At 45.6% G+C, this 14,666-nt stretch overlaps 1 protein-coding gene across 1 annotated transcript; it reads right to left on the bottom strand.

Annotated features, from left to right (window-relative positions):
- Positions 1–6,899: 6,899 nt before the first annotated feature.
- LOC138570143 (uncharacterized) lies at positions 6,900–14,383 on the bottom strand. The gene is made up of 5 exons (XM_069648791.1): positions 12,858–14,383; positions 12,654–12,764; positions 7,795–12,173; positions 7,591–7,701; positions 6,900–7,110 (listed from the first exon to the last, which is right to left on the bottom strand). The coding sequence occupies exon 3, from the start codon at positions 10,616–10,618 to the stop codon at positions 8,531–8,533; it is 2,088 nt and encodes a 695-aa protein (XP_069504892.1). The 5' UTR covers positions 10,619–12,173; positions 12,654–12,764; positions 12,858–14,383; the 3' UTR covers positions 6,900–7,110; positions 7,591–7,701; positions 7,795–8,530.
- Between the last annotated feature and the right edge of the window lie 283 nt (positions 14,384–14,666).

Here is a 14,666-nt window from a genome sequence, read left to right as displayed (position 1 = left end):
TAAACCTATAATTATACTGTTAACTGGTGTTATGGTCATTATTATTCTTAATACAAATATGCCCCTAACAGGGGCAAATGTGCTTTTACTGGGGTGTGAGGGTCACCAGACCACTATGGATGGCTTGAAAAGGGGGTGGGGCATGATCGGAGCGTGATAGTTATGATTTGTCTTTGCTGGGCTGACCATAGGTAATGAATGTTTTTTGTTTTGTTTACAGGGTTTTTTTTTAACGCAAGGAGCTGCAACGTTCTGCAAGTCATTATTTTTATTCTACAGGATTGGACAGTCGGGTGGGCTGGGACACAAATGCAGGGTCAGGCAGCCCAGCCAGAGCTCCAGGATGGTCAGGGGCGATACCCCTGGCCTTAGGTGGCTGTCTCCCATAGTGGCTGACCATCCTGCAGCCCAGCAGCGGTTCCAGGAAGCCCCGGTAGGGTCCCACTCCCTCCGGTGCTCCCTGGGATAGCCACTGCACTTGGAGATGGTCGCCCCATATTGGAGACAGCTGCCCAAGGCCAGGAAAATTACCCCCAACTATGCTGGAGCTCTGGCTGGCCTGTGTTACAGCTTCTCCCTCCAGGAAAGGTCAGGGACCCTGCCAGGGCTCCCTGGGAGTGCCACTGCGCTTGCGGATGGTGAACCCACATGGTACAGTCGTCCAAGGCCGGGGACATCACCCCGACCATCCTGGAGCTCTGGCTAGGCAGTATTACAGACTGTCCTTCTGGGAACGGATGGGGACCCTGCCGGGGCTCCTTGGGACAGTCGTTGGACTTGGGGACGGTCAACACTTTCTCTTTTTTGCCCAGGTAGGTGCACCTACGCGAGGTACTGTTTTCATCCGGACACCTGTGGGAATATGGAAAGGTGGGACATGTGTTTTTGCCGGTATGTTTCAGTAGTTTCCAGGTGGGAAATGTCTGAAAATTGTGTTTTTTTCCCCCTAAATTTCAATCTTTGCCAGGCTTTTGGGTATTAAATTCTTGGGCGATTCGCAAAAGGCAGACCTCTGTGGGTTCCCACGGAAGTCTGCTCTCTCGAAGCACTTGGGTTACCAGTGGTTTAGCCTTTTCCCTTTGCGCCCAGATAGGTGCACCATCACGTGAGGTAGCGTTTTCATTGGTATACCTGCGGGAAGGTAGCACATTTGTTTTCTCTTGGTTTTCATAATGGTTTCATACATTTGCTACTGCACTTTGTTACACAACCCTTTCATTTCCCAAATGTGACCCATATTTAGTTGCTGATTTAGACACTGTACCATTTTGTAACCTGCACAAGTCCCATAACATTCTAAAGGTCTGGCCGTGCTCTTTCAAAAATTGTATGCTTGCCATTCGTCACATTTGTTTTCCTTATTTACACATGCTAAGTACGTCTGTTTAGGCAGTCAGCATAAAAATCCTGTGCACCATGGCTCAGTTTTTGGCTTGTGGTAATGCTTGTTTTGTGAAACAATACAATAAATGTGTGATTTCCTAACTGTAAGAGTCAGGGGAACGTAGTGGGGTATTGCTTTTCTCAAAATCCACAGAAGCCATTACCTTAAAGGTCCAACCATGGGGGGCGCTGTTGAGCAGCCTGCAAGATGGCTGCCTAGCTTTTTGCTCCGTGACCCGAGGCCGCTTATCCGCCAAATATCAGCGGTTCTTCACATCATCCGTGGCTGTGGTGGGGTGCTTTGTGCTGCTCGTCGCCTCCCCGACACGTTGATCCTTTGAAGGGCCGAAATCGGAGCTTGGAGACAGCTCTGCACCTGTGCTGGCCGCCCGACTCCTGAGGCCTCCTGGGCCGCATAATCTGGCCGCGCCCCCGACACCTGGGCCCTGTGTGGGTCGGCTCCCCAGCCCTGATTGGCTGACCGGCTCCTTCATCTGCCGTGCCGGGCACTGCCTGCCTGGAGTGGCTGGATTCTCTCCTGGCCCGGCCCGCTTCTTGGGCGGCGCCCCCTCCCTGGCCCCGCTTCCCAGCGGTCGGGTGCCAGTGCCCATGGTCTCTCTGCTCCGAGGGGACTGCTGGAGCGGTCTCCCGCAACTTCGCCAGCGGATACTACTGACCGGAGCATCCGGGCTTCGGCTGCAGTGCCGTGTGCCTAATCCCTAATGCTTCTGGGGCCGCGTGGGTCTGCTGCGGCCCCATCCCTCCGCCCTGCCTGGACTGCTCGCTAACCCACAGGGGCTGCCAGCCCCTCCACCCGGCTGCGCAGGGGCCTCCCGCTGGAGCAGGGGCCCGGATCTCTCATCTCCTTGTCCCATCTCGCGGCAGCCCCCCCTACCTCCCTCCCCCCCGCTCCGTTCTCCCTCTGCTGGTTGCCTGCGGCCCGCCCGTGCAGCTCCCCTTTCCTTCAGTCCCTGGGGGAGCGGCCGGGGCGGTGCTCCATCGTCACGCTGTGAGACCTGCTGGAGCGGTCTCCTGCGGCCTGGACTTCTTGTCCCTCTTGGCCGATTCCGCTAACTCCCGTTCCTCCCCACTCTCCTCACCTGATTCAAAGTCCTCTGGTTGTAGTTGCCTGTGAGAGAGATAGTCCTTCTCCTTTTTGTGTTGTAAGTATCTGTCTCGAGAGGAAGCCACAGTGAGTGCTAAAGTATAGCAAACCTGGGGTCCCCTTCCCGAGACCAGACAATACGAAGGGAAAAAGCCTGTTCAGGCAGAAAAAACCCTCCGAGGAGTGCTGCGGTTTGAGAGGATCTGGAGCAAGCAGTTGTAGTGGAGTTCTTGAGGCAGGTAACTGATGGGAGCAGGCGAAGCCGGACATCCAAAGCAAAGAAGGATCCGGAGAGAAAGAGAGCCACCGGAAAGGGTACCAGCAGAGAAAACAACTCCGGAGCAACAGGAATCAGGGCGGCTGAATGACAGCGCAGCCGAAAGGTAAGGCAGAGAAGGCGGGCGTGGAGAACAGCGCACCGTAGAGCTCAGAAAAGAGGCGAGGCGAGGAAAGGAAGAGAGAGAGAGAGAGAGATAGTCCGGGGCAGGCGGACCGAAAGTACAGATAAGTGACCGAGGCGGTCAAGGCTGGAAAAACTAGCGTGTAAACCCAAAGGAGCGAGCTAGCGCAGTAAAGGGGGTTGCAACGCGGCGATCGCTGGGAGAGGAGGAAAGAAATACTTACCAGCGGCGCCATGTTGGAAAACCACTAGACCGTAGGGTGCGTAACAGAGAAATCACGTAGCGGAACCTCCGCTCGCCCTTCCAGCGCATAACCGCCAACGCGGATACAAACGCCAAACAGGACGGCGAATGACAGTATGCCCCCTCCTAGAGCGTAGGACCCCCGGCTTAAAGGGGAAGCGGGCATGAAACTGAGCCAACAACCGAGGGGCATGAATGTTGGAAGCCGGTTCCCACGAGTCCTCCGACCTAGGGTAACCCTTCCAGGACACCAAATACTCTAACCTACCACGATAGTGGCGGGAGTCACGTAAAGTAGAGACCTCATATTCCATAGAGGAATCCACCTGAGGAAAAGGCTGGTCGGGAACAGCTCTCTGGTGGACGTCCGGAATGAAAGGCTTGAGAAGAGAGGCATGGAAGACAGGATGAATGCGGCGGAGGTAAGGAGGTAGTTTAAGTCGAAAGGCAACAGGATTTATTTTGGAAAGAATGGGAAAAGGACCCAAAAAGCGAGGAGAGAGTTTAGAAGGGTGAACCCATCGCGGCAAGAACCTGGTGGACAGCCAGACCTTGTCCCCTTCCTTCCATTCAGGGCAAGGCCTACGATGTTTGTCCGCTTGGGTTTTGTTGTATTGACGACTCTTCTCCAAACACCTTCTGGCAGTGACGTGTGCATCAGAAATAGACTGCAGTACCTCTTCAGCCGTCGGGGAATTGGTGGGCGACGGAATGTAGGGAAGAAGAGATCTTGGGTGTACCCCATAGATGCAAAAGAAAGGAGAGAGTCCAATGGCTGTATGAAATGAGTTATTATAAGTAAACTCTGCCGTAGGAAGCAAAGAAACCCAATTGTCCTGAAGACGATTGCTGTAGCATCTAAGGTACTGTTCCAATGTGGCGTTAAGGCGCTCAGTTTGACCGTTGGTCTGAGGGTGGAAACCAGACGACAGAGCACGTTCCATACCAAGGCGAGAACAAAGAGCCTTCCAAAACTTCGAAACGAATTGGCTGCCACGATCCGAGATGATCTTGTCAGGGAGACCATGAAGACGGAAGATATCCTGGGCGAAAACCTCAGCCATCTCGGTAGCAGTAGGAAGTACAGGCAATGGGGAAAAATGAGCCAGTTTGGTCATGGTGTCAACTGTAACCATATTACATGAGCAGGAGTTGGAAACAGGAAGTTCTACAATGAAATCCGTAGAAAGCAGACCCCAAGGGCGAGAGGGTACCTCAGGTTGGGTGAGAAGACCCAAGGGTTTGCCAGTAATGGACTTAGTCATGGCACAAACCAGGCAACTGAGTATGTAGTCCTCTACATCCTTTTTGAGTTCCGGCCAAAAAAAAGAACGAGTGATAGATTCTGTGGTATTTAGCTTCCCACGATGACCTGCAGTGAGTGAATCAGGACACCAAATTATGATCTTCAGACGTAGAGGACCGGAAGGTATGTATAAACGATGGTTGAGGTATAGCAAACCCTCCTTGTTGGTGTAGGATGTCTCTCCTCTGAGTAGCGGAACAGTACCTTCCGAAGCAACACCAGCTCGAACCTCTTCCAAAAAGGTTTTAGCAACTGTTAAGATCCTATTCCTGTGGAACATCGGCTCTGGGGTATGTCTTTTCTCCTCACATTTGGGACCCTTCCGAGAGAGTGCATCCGCAAGAGTATTGTTGGTACCAGGCAAGTAGGTAATATGCAGATCATATTGGGCAAAGAAATATGCCCAGCGAGCCTGCCTGGAGTTGACACACTCCATATTCTGAAGGACCTTGAGATTCTTATGGTCCGTTCTGATGATAACGGTCTGCCTTGCTCCCATCAATAGATGTCGCCAGGTCTCACATGCTTGTTTTATAGCCAGCAATTCTTTTTCCAGTACGGAGTAGTTGAGTTGGCTGGGAGTCAACGTCTTGGAGAGGTAGCAAATGGGGTGCTCTCGTTCCTCGAACACTTGTAGAAGAACAGCTCCAATGGCCATGGCCGAGGCGTCAGTTTCGACGATGAACTGTCTATTCTGGTCAGGATGGCGCAAAATGGGAGCAGTACAAAAGAGATTCTTGAGATTGTGAAAACTCTGTTCTGCTTCGGAAGTCCAGCTAAAGGGATTGTTGGCCTTCTTGAGTAAAGAAGTAATAGGGAGAACTGCTTCAGAGAAGTTTGGGATGAATGAGCGATAGAAATTAGAGAGCCCGAGAAACCTTTGGACCTCTTTGATCGAAGTCGGGGAAGGCCAGTCCAGAATAGCTGATACTTTGCTGGGATCCATGGCGATACCTCTTTCAGAAAGATGATACCCTAGATAGGGCACTGAAGTAGCAGCAAAAACACACTTCTCTGGTTTGACAAGAAGTTGGTTGTCTTTAAGTCTTTCCAGAACTTTTTGGACATGGGTTTTGTGATCCTCTAGAGTGCCGGAATATATCAGGATGTCATCCAGGTATATGATCATGGAGACAGACAATAAGTCTGAAAACATCCGATCCATAAACCGTTGAAACACAGCAGGAGCATTCACCAAACCAAAGGGCATTACTCGGTACTCAAATAAGCCGAAAGGAGTACGAAAAGCGGTCTTCCATTCATCTCCTTTGGCGATGCGTAACAAATGGTAGGCATTTCTGAGGTCTAATTTGGTGAACCAACGTGCACCTTGAACAGCTTCAATGATCTCGTGTATTAATGGCATAGGATACCGATCCCGGATGGTAACCTTGTTGAGGCCTCGGTAATCGATACAAGGGCGCAAGTCAGTAGAGTCCCTCTTCTTGACAAAGAACAAAGAAGCTCCGGCAGGAGACTTGGAAGGTTGAATGAGCCCATTCTGAACATTGGCATCAAGATAATCTTTAAGAACCCTTCTTTCCGCTTGAGTTAAAGAGAACATCCTACAGAAGGGAACCAAAGCATTAGGTTCTAAGTCAATGGTACAATCTTCTGGCCTATGGGGAGGTAAGGTCGCTGGCTTTCTTTCGACGAACACCTCCGAGTAAGGGGAACAGTACCGAGGTAGAGCATGAACCCCAGCCAGTTGTTTGGTAGACCCTGTTACAATCAGAGGAATACCGTCGTCAGAAAAACAGTTGAGCTTGCAGTAGGAGGAACAAAATTGTAGTTGATTGTCCGCCCAATTGACATGAGGGTTATGTTTTCTGAGCCATGTGATGCCAAGAATACCCGGAAAATGGGCAGCTCGAATGATGTCGAACCGGATTGTCTCGGAATGTTGAAATATGGTAACCGATAGGTCCTCGGTGGTGTGAGTAATGGGTCCTGAAGAGAGAGGAGAACCGTCAACCCCTTCTACCTTTTGATCTTCTTTGCGAGGCAAGGTACGGAGACCCATTCTTTTGGTCCAGATAATGTCGACAAAGTTTCCGGCGGCTCCGCAGTCCAGGAGTGCGAGACACTCGACTGCTCTGCCGTTGACCTTTATAAAAACAGGTAAAACCATAAGCCTGGAATCCTCAGGAATGTATGGAGCCGAAATAGAGAGAGAGAGACATAGGGACTGGTGGATGAATCAGAAGCAAACAAAAATGCTGACAGTGGTGCACACCTGGTAACAATTGATATAGAAATTCAAATCATCATTATATGTACAGAAGAGCTGGTTTAAGAATTTAAAGGTGCGGGGGAGGAAAAAAGGCCTTGGCACAAAGCCTAAATCAGAAAAGAGAAAATAGAAGAGGACCCAAAAAGTGGGGCCCTCCCGTCCCCTGCACACTGTTTACTGATGCCACATAGGGCCTTCAAATATATGGATATAGATATATAACAGCAGTTTGTTAGTTGAGCATATAACAATTTATTTGGCAAAGAGGAAAACAAAATTTGCCAAAAGGCACATTCTGTTGTACAAAGTAATTCGTGACGTTTAACATATTAAAACAAATTGCGAAGAAGCAATAAATGATGGAGAGGTGATGCTGTCCAATTGTGGAGTGGCCGACGCGTTTCGAGGGTAACCTCTTCTTCATAAGGGCCCAATTGAACTGTTGACAACATTTCAAGGAGACAAAAAGTAAAATCTTTTATTTTATTTCCATAACAGTCAAGGACTGACTGACAAGCTGTACATAACTCGGGATGCTAGCGAGATGGTGAAGAGCAGAATACTGGAGATCTAGTATGGTGAAAAGAGTGAACTAACAGATCAAAGAGAAACACTCTATACTAATAGCTAAACACATAACAAAGGAGATGTATTGTGTGAGATCCACCTACATGGTGGGATCTAGAAAATGGCGTGATGAAGAGTCAGACAGATCGAGATAAGCCAAAAGCGGTAGTGGGTTCTAAATAGCAAGGACCACCCTTGAATAGTGAAAAAGCTGAGTCAATATGGGGAGCGTGTTTAAGAAAAAACCATACCCCTCCTGTGGACGGAGAAAGAATAACTCCAAAAGAGCGCTACTGAATAAAATAAATAATACTTAAAATAAACCGGAATTGGTTTTAAAGAATGCACTCACTCGAGTTGCGGGACGAGTAGCCAAGGCAACAGGGGCATCCGTGTGGTCAACAAGTATTCGAAACAATTATACGATGCAGGGCATCTGCAAAGAGACACGTACTGCTGGCACCTAAGTGGGGACATATACATTTCTGTTATACTGGAGAAAAATAAACCTGGGGTCTCCCAACCGGGCAAAGGGACCCAAGTAGCGGTAGCTTACCTGTACAGTGCGGGGAACACTGTTAGTGGAAACTGAAACCGGCAGGCAGTGGCTCCGCGCGGTCGTAACCTAGGGAACGAGCTGTGCTGGGGACACGCCGTCAGACGTAGAAAGGAAACTAAATAATAAACATAGAAAAGGGCATAGAAGCCGGTGAGTGAGGAATATGGAGGCCATCATGCAATGGCGCATAGTGCAAGCGTACTCATAGGGACTGACCAGAGATCAGGATAAATAAGAAAAGTAGAGTTAATATGTTCCATAATGAAACATAAGAATTCTGGTGTTCACCATCGCAACGCATTTTATAATTTTGGTTCTAATGGAACAGAAATTTGTGAATAGTACAATAATCGTTACAGTCATGATAGATAGCACAAATGGTACATGCAGTTTACTCTTAATAGTCCAAAACAAATCATGTAGAGTCATGAGGCTACTCATTATATAGTGAGACAAGTATAATTCAATGGCAAGGGGATAAAAGATTGCGATGTAGCCTATTACTCATACAAGGTTCGAACGAATGGAGAGATGGTTCAATTGGTCATTCGTGAACAGGTGCAAACATTTAAGTGAATATAGGCAAGTCAAACATAGGAAAATACAGTTCCCTTGAAGAAAACATCAAAGTCACAACACTTGTAATGACAAAGAAAAAAATTTTTTTTAAGGTCCGGGATACTGACACTTGTGTATAGTAGTTGGCGATGTAACATGTGAGTTTCACAATTCACTATAGAAAGCAACTCAAAGAGAATTCATCATTCAGACCCTTAGGTTGCAAAGTGTCAAGTGTGTGGATCCAGTACTTCTCTCGCTGTGACAACAGGGATTGGTAATTGCCACCTCTGTGTGGACGTTTGACAATTTCTATGACTTGAAATTTAATTTGTGCAATCGTATGTTGGAATTCGATGAAGTGCCTTGCCACTGGGGATCTGAGATTCTTACATCTGATGGTGGATTTGTGTTCTGACCATCTTTCTTTGACGGGTCTTGTGGTTTGTCCTATGTATAATTTACCACAGGGACATTTCAATGAGTAGATGACACCTGCGGAGAGGCAGGTGGAAAAGTCTCTGATTTTGAATTTCTTCCCAGTTTGTGGGTGAGATATCGTTTCACCTTTTATAACATTGTTACAGTTCGTACAGTTCAAGCAGGGAAAGGTACCCTTCTTTATGGTACTCAGTACAAGTTGTTTGTCTTTAGGAGGTCTTTCCGCTCTCACTAGTTTATCTTTGAGATTATGTCCACGTTTAAAGGCCATCATTGGTGCTTTGGGAAATAATTTCAGGAGAGAGGGATCATTGTGTAGTATGGTCCAATTTTTACGCAGAGTTTTGCTGATTTGGAAACTCTGTCGTGAGTACTTTGAAATGTAGAGTAGCGGTGTGGACTTATCCTTGACTTTAGGGATGCGTAGTTGTTCCTTCGTGAAGGTCTCTGATCTGTTGCGGGCTTCTCCTGTGATAGTATCTGGATACCCCCTAGATCCAAATCGTTCAACTAGAAATGAACATTCTGAGTCAAGGCCTGCTGGGTCTGAGATAATTCTCTTCAATCTTAACATTTGACTGAATGGTAGGCTTTTGAGCATGGGTTTAGGATGGAAACTGCTGAAATGTAAAAGATTATTCACGTCTGTTGGTTTATGGTACACCGTGGTGTCGATGTGACCCTCTTTGATCTGTAAGCTCACATCCAAAAAATGTAATGAAGGGTCCCCTACTTCCATTGTGAATTTGATTGTGTTGTTCACTGAATTCAGATGTTCCAAAAAAAGATCCAATTCATCTCGTGTACCACACCAGATACCGAAGATATCATCTATATAACGTTTCCAGGTCAAGATTTTAAATGACCAAAATGGGTGATCCAACACGTTTTCTTTTTCAAATTTATACATGTAGGTGTTAGCATAAACCGGAGCCATGGCCGACCCCATTGAAGTACCTGATGATTGTACATAGTATTGGCCCTGAAATCTAAAGTAACTGTTGTGAAGAATTATTTCCAGTAATTCCACAATAAATTCTTTGTTCCCTCTTATATGTTCATGATTCAACAGGAGCCAGAGTACAGCATCAACCCCTTCGATGTGGGGAATAGAGGTGTAAAGGCTGCATACATCCATACTAAAGAGAATGCAGCTAGTGTCCAGGGCTATGATTTCTTGTAGACAGTTGAGGAAGTCTGTAGTGTCCTTCAGGTAGGTTGGTATTTCCTGGATTAGAGGTTGAAGTAAACGATCCACATAGATGGCCAATGGGTCAAATATGCTATCAGTTCCCGCAACTATTGGTCTGAGTGGCGGATTAATGTTGTCTTTATGAACCTTTGGTAAGCCATAGAACACAGGCGTGATTGGATATTTGTTTATAAGGAACTGACTTGTTTTTGAATCAATCCAGTTGTTTTCCAAAGCATTGTCAATAGCTTTCTGGATGATGGCTTTGATTCTAAGTAGTGGATCATTATCAAGTTTTGTGTAAGTAACGGTGTCGTTAAGTAGTTCCAGACATCTCCGTGTGTAGTAGGATGAATCCATGATCACGATTGCCCCACCCTTATCCGCAGGTTTGATAGTTAAATCTTCATCTTTAGCCAGCTGTTCAACATGTTCAAGTTGGCTATTCTTAATATTAACTGGTTTAGTGCTATGGTAATTAATTCTTTTGAGGTCATTAATGACACTCTTCTCGAAGAGATCCAAGATCGAATTTTGAATCTGAGGGTCGAAAGTACTCTTGGGGCGCATCTGTAGGATGTCATCCTCTAGGGCCTGTGATTCTGTATCCAAATCGGATTCGAAAAACATCTTCAATCTTAATTTCCTCAACAATCTGTGAAGACAGATTTTTTCTTCAAATAGTGATGTGTTGCAAGTAGGAACAAAGGAAAGACCACGGTTTAAGATATCAAGTTGGCCACTCGTCAGGTTTTTGCTTGATAGGTTGATGACTAGATTTTCACTTATTTGTATCTTCCTTTTTGTGTTTTTCTTGCCTCGTCGTGTTTTTCTTTTTCTTTTTGTCTGTCTCTCAGGCCTAAAAAAACACCTGTGGTACTAGCAACTGTCCCAGATTGAGATGGTGTAAGGTGGGGAATTGTGGTCCCAGGTGTTGGTACTTGCTGTGGAATTTGTTCTTGTGACTGGTCTTTCGGTATTGGTTCTCCCACACTGCTACTACTACTATCACTCCCTGAGTTGGAGTTGTTAAGATTATTAGCTCGACTTCTGCTGGCGTTTCTGTGATGGTAAAACTCCTGCCAGGTATACACGATATCGTTCAAATAATCGAACGTATCGCGTTTAAACTTACGAAGTTTCCTTTGTTCTATGTCTGCTTTGTAATTGCTCAATTTGGAATTGATATCTTCCAAAAGTTGTGTCAGATCCTCTTTTGACTTGAATTCTGAAAGCTGTATTGTCAGTGCTTCTATGTCTTTGTCGATGGATGTCAATGACTTGGAAAGTTCCTCAATCGTAAGTAAGATCAAGTCAAGTGAACACTTGTTCAGAATTTGATCCCATTTAGCAACAAATGCTTTGCTCTCGCTGCAGAGTGTAGGTCTCAAATATACCCTCAATCCTCTAGGGATTCTCTGTGATTTGTAATATTCCACTAGGGTACTGGCATGTAATTTCTGCGATATCTCGCGTCTAATGAGTTTTTCTAATTGAAAGATTATTTTGTCTGGGCTGACTTTACTCTGTAAAGATTGGTCTGTATCCTTGATGAGAGCTAATATGCGTTTAGCTTCTTCCGCATCAAATGCAAGTGTAGTTGCGTGTTTATCTGTGATCTCGTTGATGCGAGAAAATGACATATTTATAATGAACAAGGTTTATATCAGGGTGCTACCCACTTGGTACGTGCCACACTGGAAGACCAGTACATATGGAGAAAACAAAAATGCTGACAGTGGTGCACACCTGGTAACAATTGATATAGAAATTCAAATCATCATTATATGTACAGAAGAGCTGGTTTAAGAATTTAAAGGTGCGGGGGAGGAAAAAAGGCCTTGGCACAAAGCCTAAATCAGAAAAGAGAAAATAGAAGAGGACCCAAAAAGTGGGGCCCTCCCGTCCCCTGCACACTGTTTACTGATGCCACATAGGGCCTTCAAATATATGGATATAGATATATAACAGCAGTTTGTTAGTTGAGCATATAACAATTTATTTGGCAAAGAGGAAAACAAAATTTGCCAAAAGGCACATTCTGTTGTACAAAGTAATTCGTGACGTTTAACATATTAAAACAAATTGCGAAGAAGCAATAAATGATGGAGAGGTGATGCTGTCCAATTGTGGAGTGGCCGACGCGTTTCGAGGGTAACCTCTTCTTCATAAGGGCCCAATTGAACTGTTGACAACATTTCAAGGAGACAAAAAGTAAAATCTTTTATTTTATTTCCATAACAGTCAAGGACTGACTGACAAGCTGTACATAACTCGGGATGCTAGCGAGATGGTGAAGAGCAGAATACTGGAGATCTAGTATGGTGAAAAGAGTGAACTAACAGATCAAAGAGAAACACTCTATACTAATAGCTAAACACATAACAAAGGAGATGTATTGTGTGAGATCCACCTACATGGTGGGATCTAGAAAATGGCGTGATGAAGAGTCAGACAGATCGAGATAAGCCAAAAGCGGTAGTGGGTTCTAAATAGCAAGGACCACCCTTGAATAGTGAAAAAGCTGAGTCAATATGGGGAGCGTGTTTAAGAAAAAACCATACCCCTCCTGTGGACGGAGAAAGAATAACTCCAAAAGAGCGCTACTGAATAAAATAAATAATACTTAAAATAAACCGGAATTGGTTTTAAAGAATGCACTCACTCGAGTTGCGGGACGAGTAGCCAAGGCAACAGGGGCATCCGTGTGGTCAACAAGTATTCGAAACAATTATACGATGCAGGGCATCTGCAAAGAGACACGTACTGCTGGCACCTAAGTGGGGACATATACATTTCTGTTATACTGGAGAAAAATAAACCTGGGGTCTCCCAACCGGGCAAAGGGACCCAAGTAGCGGTAGCTTACCTGTACAGTGCGGGGAACACTGTTAGTGGAAACTGAAACCGGCAGGCAGTGGCTCCGCGCGGTCGTAACCTAGGGAACGAGCTGTGCTGGGGACACGCCGTCAGACGTAGAAAGGAAACTAAATAATAAACATAGAAAAGGGCATAGAAGCCGGTGAGTGAGGAATATGGAGGCCATCATGCAATGGCGCATAGTGCAAGCGTACTCATAGGGACTGACCAGAGATCAGGATAAATAAGAAAAGTAGAGTTAATATGTTCCATAATGAAACATAAGAATTCTGGTGTTCACCATCGCAACGCATTTTATAATTTTGGTTCTAATGGAACAGAAATTTGTGAATAGTACAATAATCGTTACAGTCATGATAGATAGCACAAATGGTACATGCAGTTTACTCTTAATAGTCCAAAACAAATCATGTAGAGTCATGAGGCTACTCATTATATAGTGAGACAAGTATAATTCAATGGCAAGGGGATAAAAGATTGCGATGTAGCCTATTACTCATACAAGGTTCGAACGAATGGAGAGATGGTTCAATTGGTCATTCGTGAACAGGTGCAAACATTTAAGTGAATATAGGCAAGTCAAACATAGGAAAATACAGTTCCCTTGAAGAAAACATCAAAGTCACAACACTTGTAATGACAAAGAAAAAAATTTTTTTTAAGGTCCGGGATACTGACACTTGTGTATAGTAGTTGGCGATGTAACATGTGAGTTTCACAATTCACTATAGAAAGCAACTCAAAGAGAATTCATCATTCAGACCCTTAGGTTGCAAAGTGTCAAGTGTGTGGATCCAGTACTTCTCTCGCTGTGACAACAGGGATTGGTAATTGCCACCTCTGTGTGGACGTTTGACAATTTCTATGACTTGAAATTTAATTTGTGCAATCGTATGTTGGAATTCGATGAAGTGCCTTGCCACTGGGGATCTGAGATTCTTACATCTGATGGTGGATTTGTGTTCTGACCATCTTTCTTTGACGGGTCTTGTGGTTTGTCCTATGTATAATTTACCACAGGGACATTTCAATGAGTAGATGACACCTGCGGAGAGGCAGGTGGAAAAGTCTCTGATTTTGAATTTCTTCCCAGTTTGTGGGTGAGATATCGTTTCACCTTTTATAACATTGTTACAGTTCGTACAGTTCAAGCAGGGAAAGGTACCCTTCTTTATGGTACTCAGTACAAGTTGTTTGTCTTTAGGAGGTCTTTCCGCTCTCACTAGTTTATCTTTGAGATTATGTCCACGTTTAAAGGCCATCATTGGTGCTTTGGGAAATAATTTCAGGAGAGAGGGATCATTGTGTAGTATGGTCCAATTTTTACGCAGAGTTTTGCTGATTTGGAAACTCTGTCGTGAGTACTTTGAAATGTAGAGTAGCGGTGTGGACTTATCCTTGACTTTAGGGATGCGTAGTTGTTCCTTTTTTGGATGAATCAGAAGCCCCTCGGAACCAGGTCCCTACTGGCGCCGAGGGAAACCGTTTCCCTGACGTTTCTGAGGAAGTTCAGTACATTCCTTGAGGAGATGTTGATCCGATCCACAATAGGCACATAGACCTTTCTCCTTCCTTCTTCTTCTTTCAGCCGCGGAAAGAGGTCCTCTAGTAGCTCCAATCTGCATGGGTTCGTCTGAAGTATGGGAAGGAGAGGAGGAGACGGTGGAATCGGAAAAATGAACGGTTGTTCGTTGTTTTCGGCGTTCTGACCTTCGTTCCTGCAGTCTATATTCAATTTGTAAGGCTGCGGAAAGCAGATCCGGAAAAGATGGCGGCCTGGATGCTCTGGCGAGTTCGT

The sequence above is a fragment of the Ambystoma mexicanum genome, chromosome 2q (assembly GCF_040938575.1).
Source record: "Ambystoma mexicanum isolate Mex_15411 chromosome 2q, UKY_AmexF1_1, whole genome shotgun sequence".
NCBI lineage: Eukaryota > Metazoa > Chordata > Amphibia > Caudata > Ambystomatidae > Ambystoma > Ambystoma mexicanum.
This window is presented reverse-complemented; position numbering and strand designations above follow the sequence as displayed.